This window comes from Sphaeroforma arctica (assembly GCF_001186125.1).
Source record: "Sphaeroforma arctica JP610 unplaced genomic scaffold supercont1.575, whole genome shotgun sequence".
Lineage (NCBI taxonomy): Eukaryota > Ichthyosporea > Ichthyophonida > Sphaeroforma > Sphaeroforma arctica.
Window position 1 is genome coordinate 1412 of NW_014039983.1, and position 6176 is coordinate 7587.

The following is a 6176-nucleotide window of genomic DNA, read 5'->3' on the forward strand; positions in this document are numbered from 1 at the left end:
GTATGTATGTTTATGCGCGTATATATATATATATATATATATATATTATCTTTGTACGTATGTATGTATGTATGTATATATGTATGTATGTATATATATATATGTGGTTCTCACATATTTAATGCTGTAGGGGCTAGTGCGAACACGTATACCTGCAAATATAGTGGCACTGTGTCCGTATGCGTGTCGTGTACAAAGTTAAAACATGTACATGTATCTGTACTCTTCCTTTCTCTGACTGTCGAATATGTGTATGTGCATGCGACTTCCTTTATGATAAATGTTGTTAGAATTTACACATATGTGTACGCTGTACATTTGAGTTTACGAATAAAATTCTGACACTCATACCGACGCATGTGTATGTGTAAGATATTATTTGCGATACATGGGTCTAGTTAACTATCTTAGAAACAGATTACGTATCTAACCCGTTTCCCAGTTTGCTATGTTGTGAGTCTGAATTCAATAGAACGACAAAAAGTGCTATACACAACCATATAACGCCGAATTCGCCTTTTATCATATTTATTTGCATGTATGTTCGATCATGTATGTATATCGAATTGTATACAAAAATTTTCTCTATATTTCACTCATACTAGTACGCAGTTTCGGCGCACATCAACATCTGACACGCCATGCTTTGTGAATTATAATCGTAATCGCAGGAGGAGGAAGCGGCTGCAGCGAAGGTGTTTGAGGAGTTTGTGGAGAACTTTCAACAAGAGGAGAATGACGGCTATACTAGCAAAACCTTTGTGCGTGGTAGCACCATCAATCCTTCAGGTTGGTTACAATGGCTTGGGCTTGATTCGTGGCCATAGGAAATCAGCGGGGGTTTGTTGCGTTAGGGATTTCAGCTGTACTATAATTCAATTTGTGTTGCTGTGTATCTATTAGTAGTAGCTTTGTGTATGGTGACACCATCAATCCCTTTAGGTGTTCTAGGGTGTAGGGTTTACGGTTTTGAGATGTGGGTTCGATTGGTGATCGCAGGTGGAGTTTGGATGGGGTTGGTTACGTTGTACTGGTATCAGCTGTGCTAGGGCATGGGTTGCGTGAGAGTGTTTAGTATCTTACTCCTCTAGAATCTTTGTGCGGTATTAGTCCAATAGGTTCAATTATTTGTCATGTTAGGGGCAGAACGATCGACATTGCAGGTTTAAACCCCCCTTCATAAGATACAAAGGATTGATACTGATCAACTATCACTCTATGTATAGGGTTCCTAATAGAGTTTACAACGTATTCGATATGGCTCTATTTTAAGGGTTTTTGACTGATAAATCGTTTACCCAAAATGTGCGTAAACAATGACATTATATTGAAAAATCTCACAATACTTTGCATCCGTGATCGATACGACTTCCCAGCGGTGTACAATCCTAACGAAGGGGCCAGCAGTCAGGATCAAGCACCATCGTTTTACACACTGAAATCAGCTAAGCCCGTCGCTCAGGTGGGTTTATTGTCGATAAAGTGTATATATATATATATACATATATATATCCGTGTCTGTGTCTGTGTCTGTGTCTGTGAGAGAGTGTGTGCGTGTATTCATGTATGTGCGCGTATATGTGCCTCCGTGTGTGTTCATGTGTGAGCGCCTATATGTGCCTCTGTGTTTGTGTGTGTGTGTGTGTCCGTGTACTAATTTTGATTTTATACATGTGTAATAGTCGCATGCATGTATGAGTATGTGTATGTGTAGTTTTGTGTATTTTTTTTACATTTAAGATCAAATATCCCCGTTCTACATGTTAACTAACTAAGCTCATTGCATATATGAATGTAGTAATCCTTGACGTCGCGTGTACACATAATTATTTGTGTGAACTTGTGAATAGTGCTGAAATTTATGTGCACGTATGTATACGTGTGCGTGCATGCTTGTGGGTGCGTATGAATGTATTTTGTATTTAAGTGTGGAACGTATTCGTGCGTCTGTACCATGTACAGATTCACAGATGTTTTGAGTCGTCATGTCTTGGGTATCGTGAAAGATTGACCCGTGTGTTCATCCTTCATCAGCTCATATTTGTAGCAATATATATATGTGGGTGGGTGTGGGTGTGGGTGTGGGTGGGTGGGTGTGCGTGTGTACGTATATACGTTTATACATATACATATTTATGTATATATATAAGTGTGTGTGTGTGCGTGTGTCAAAAATGCTGAAATGTATATTTGTATGTTTGAACATGCGTGAGCGTGCGCCTATTAATTTGATTTCAGGCTTCTAGATACAATTCTCCTTTTTTTTGTTTGCAGTCAAGTCCTCCTTTAGAACAATATCTGTTCTTTAATATACACATATACGTATAGTGTATTTGTCATATGATTGCACATCAAATTCGCCTCACACTGGCAATAACAGAAGTCTTCGGTTTATATTTTGCTGTGCATATATACGTGTAGATCATTTCTTTTTCTTTTTATAATATAACGTGCATTTCCTCGTTTTCGAAATAGCTTAGGTTCTTTAAATTATATACAATTCCTCATTTGCTATATAATTTGGGCAAAAAAAATCTTATAATATTACCAATTGCTCATTTTCATACATTTCGGGCGATTTTTTTTATTATGTAATTTGGGCAGACTTCCTAATTTACTTATAATATGCACAATTCCTTTATTTTTATATAGTCTGTGCACTCCCTCATTCACGATACGATTGAAACCATTACAGGAGCCCAAACCTCCCACACGCCCGACCACTGGCAAGAAGTCAAAGGAGCCAAAGAAGCTGAGCAACCTGGAAATGTTCAAGGAACAACTCAAGAAGTATGTATTTATCTTTGTGCGTGATTGGTTTATTCGTGTGTGTACTTACTTTGATTGTCGTAGAACCTGGGCAACCGGAAAAAGTTCAAGGGACAACTTTAAAGACTGTGCCGTTTTCGTTGTGCGTTACTTGTTTGCTCTTGTGTGACTAGAAGGTGAGCAATCTGGTAATGTTCAATGAACCACTCAAGAAGTATGTTGTATGTGCGTGGTGATTGCTTCGTTCTTGCGAGTATAAACTTCGTGCGTTCATGTCTACACCTGAATTGATTGTTCGTGTATGTACGTGATTTAATTATCCCTGTTTGCTCATAATTTGGCAGCATTCTTTGCTGAATGGTTTGCCCATGTCCTTGTATACTTAAACTTTCTTACAGAGTTTCTATCGCTGTGTATGCACGTGATGTTTTTTGCTCTTATTTGCATATTATTTACTTGTATATGTGTATTTCGGTTAGTTAAATTTCATGAACATACCGCATATTTTTATAAACATTCTCACTAATTCGATGCTCATCCTGCCTATGTGAACATACAGACTGATTCGATTATCATACCGTCTAATTCTGTGAACATATTGTCTTATTTTATGAATGTGCTATCTAATTCTATGATCATACTGTCAAATTTTACGATCATACTGTCTAATTCTATTAACATACTCTCTAGTTTGTGAACATACTGTCGAATAATTACATGATCATTCTGCCTAATTTTATGATCATACTGTCTAATTTACCATCATTCTCTAATTCTTTGAACAAATTGTCTAATTTTGTGAACATACTGTCTAATTGTATGATCATATTGTATAATTGCATGATCATACTGTCTAATTTTGTGAACATTTCTTATCCAATTCTATGAAAATACTGTCTAATTTACCATCATACTCTAATTCTTTGAACAAATTGTCTAATTTTGTGAACATACTGTCTAATTGTATGATCATATTGTATAATTGCATGATCATACTGTCTAATTTTGTGAACATTTCTTATCCAATTCTCTGAAAATACTGTCTAATTTGGTGAATGTACTGATTATTTTCAGGAGCATACTACTGACTTTATAAGAGACTATTTATTTTCGTAAAAACCCAATATATTTTCATAAACACTGCTTCTCTCGACTTCTTCAGAGAACAAGAAGAACGAGAACTGCGCAAGGCGATGCGGGCTGGCGACCCCAATGCACCCAAACTTGGGCCTTCAGGACCTCCTTTGGACAGTATGTTATTGGTGATATATATGTATATATTTATATACTTTTATGTTTTAAAATTCGTATGTGAAACAAGTATACTATATGTTATTGGATAGATGGAACTGGTGATATGTATTGATATATTTATATATTTGTACATTGTATATGATAAGATTTGCATGTAAGTCAAGTGTACTATGTGAATTTGGGTAATATGCTACTGGTGATATATATAGATATATGTATAGAAGTATATAGTTTTATATGGTAACATTCGTATGTGAGATAAGTGTGCTATATGTAATAAAATAGTATGTTGGTGCCATACATGTAGTAGGAGTCGTTTTAAAATAATGCACGGTATGTTATTGTATATCATCTAACTGGTGCGATTTATATGTTAAGATTCGTATTCGAAACAGTTGCAATATGTGTATCTGGTGTCATAAATCTGATGGGTGCCATATATGTATATGTGACGAGGCCTCTGTGTATATTAAGCGCGAAACATGTAGCAGTTGCTGTATAGATATTATTATTGTTGTTAGTGTTATTGTTATTATTATTAGTAGTAGTGTTGTTGTTGTTGTTGTTGTTGTTGTTGTTGTTGTTGTTGTTGTTGTTGTTGTTGTTGTTGTTGTTGTTGTTGTTGTTGTTGTTGTTGTTGTTGTTGTTGTTGTTGTTGTTGTTGTTGTTATTATTGGCACCGCCAACTGTCTTTTATTATTTTTATATATATTATATATTATATAAATGTTATTTGTGTCGTGTATATGACCGGTATTTTATGTATGCCTGGTGTCATATATGTCGTAAGCGACATATCTGACACGAGTCTCAAACATTGACTCTATAGTTGACATCTATTGTTTAGTAGTGGTATGGCGTGTGTTTGCCCTGCGTTTATGTATGTACCAAACAGAATTGAACAGAACGCAACAGTTTCGCTACATATCGTGTATAGGTATTTACTTCCTTGTAAGCAGTCATCGGGTATGTGTATATACTTGTTTTGCGTCATTGTGTAGTCAATCTATATTGTGTTTATAACAGGTATTGTTTAGTCTTGGGATTCTAGGGTTTAGTGTTTACTTCTGTTCGGTACACTCTTATCGCCGCAGGTATATATGGTCGACCAGAGGAGAAGCCCGGCTCCAGGGCTGATGGGGACATGTCCACGACCAACATCTACGTGGGCAACTTGGCTGCAACTGTATGTACAGTTACTCGCGTGCACATCTAGAAATAGAGTTATTACAGACATATGTTGTGTATTTGCACGATCTGTATATACGTGGTCAAATTACCTGCTACTGTATGTATAATTGTAATTCCTGCAACCGATATCTACATGGGCAATTTATCTACCGCTGTACCTGCATCAGCGCGCACTCCAATCTCTATATATATATATCTATCTATCTATCTATATATCTATCTATATATATATATATGTGTGTGTGTGTGTGTGTGTATATGTATATATATATATATATATATATACTCACACGATATACATGATTCTACAATTGTATTTATTCATACGAAGTTCGCAAACACATGTACAATTAATAGGCAAATGAGGAGATGTTGTGCCGGATATTTGGCAAGTATGGTCCACTGGCGTCTGTGAAGATCATGTGGCCCATGACTCCTGAGGAGAGAGCTAGGGGACGTAATCCTGCATTTGTTGCGTTTATGAACAGGGAAGATGCTATGGATGCCATGCATGCCCTGAATAGTATGTCAGAAAAATACACATTAATTAAGTTTGTATTTAGATATATTTACTATACATGTATAACCATGTTTGGCAACCAGTATTTATGTGGCTTTCGCGATTAGGGAAGACACCATGCATGTCATGCATGCTTGTAACAATATATCCATGCTTGTAACAATATATCTTGTATTTTTATGCTGTGGGTACTTCAAATATTAATACTTGCAAACCATGGAATACGACTTTATGGTATTTTCTACTTGGTTTGCTCCGTGCATTCGTTTATATTTTTGATATGCAGGTACTTCAGGCATATATTGCGTTTATGCATAGGGATGGATTTTTTACCTGCCATGCACTCCTTTAGATTCATGTCTGCATTTGGCATTCGAGTAATATAAATTCAGTACACGCTGATGAGAAAAATTAAATATATATTTAAATATTTCTATTTATA

The 6176-nt window shown here is 36.0% G+C and overlaps 1 protein-coding gene across 1 annotated transcript in view; it reads left to right on the top strand.

Annotated features, from left to right (window-relative positions):
* Positions 1 to 6115, top strand: part of SARC_07340 (hypothetical protein) — a gene marked incomplete at its 3' end in the record, with an annotated part of 7063 nt that extends 948 nt beyond the window's left edge. The window contains exons 2-8 of the mRNA XM_014298719.1: positions 672 to 789; positions 1377 to 1462; positions 2696 to 2790; positions 3932 to 4020; positions 5118 to 5209; positions 5572 to 5737; positions 6087 to 6115. Coding sequence (XP_014154194.1) covers positions 672 to 789; positions 1377 to 1462; positions 2696 to 2790; positions 3932 to 4020; positions 5118 to 5209; positions 5572 to 5737; positions 6087 to 6115 — 675 coding nt within the window. The remainder of the gene's footprint in view (positions 1 to 671; positions 790 to 1376; positions 1463 to 2695; positions 2791 to 3931; positions 4021 to 5117; positions 5210 to 5571; positions 5738 to 6086) is intronic.
* Between the last annotated feature and the right edge of the window lie 61 nt (positions 6116 to 6176).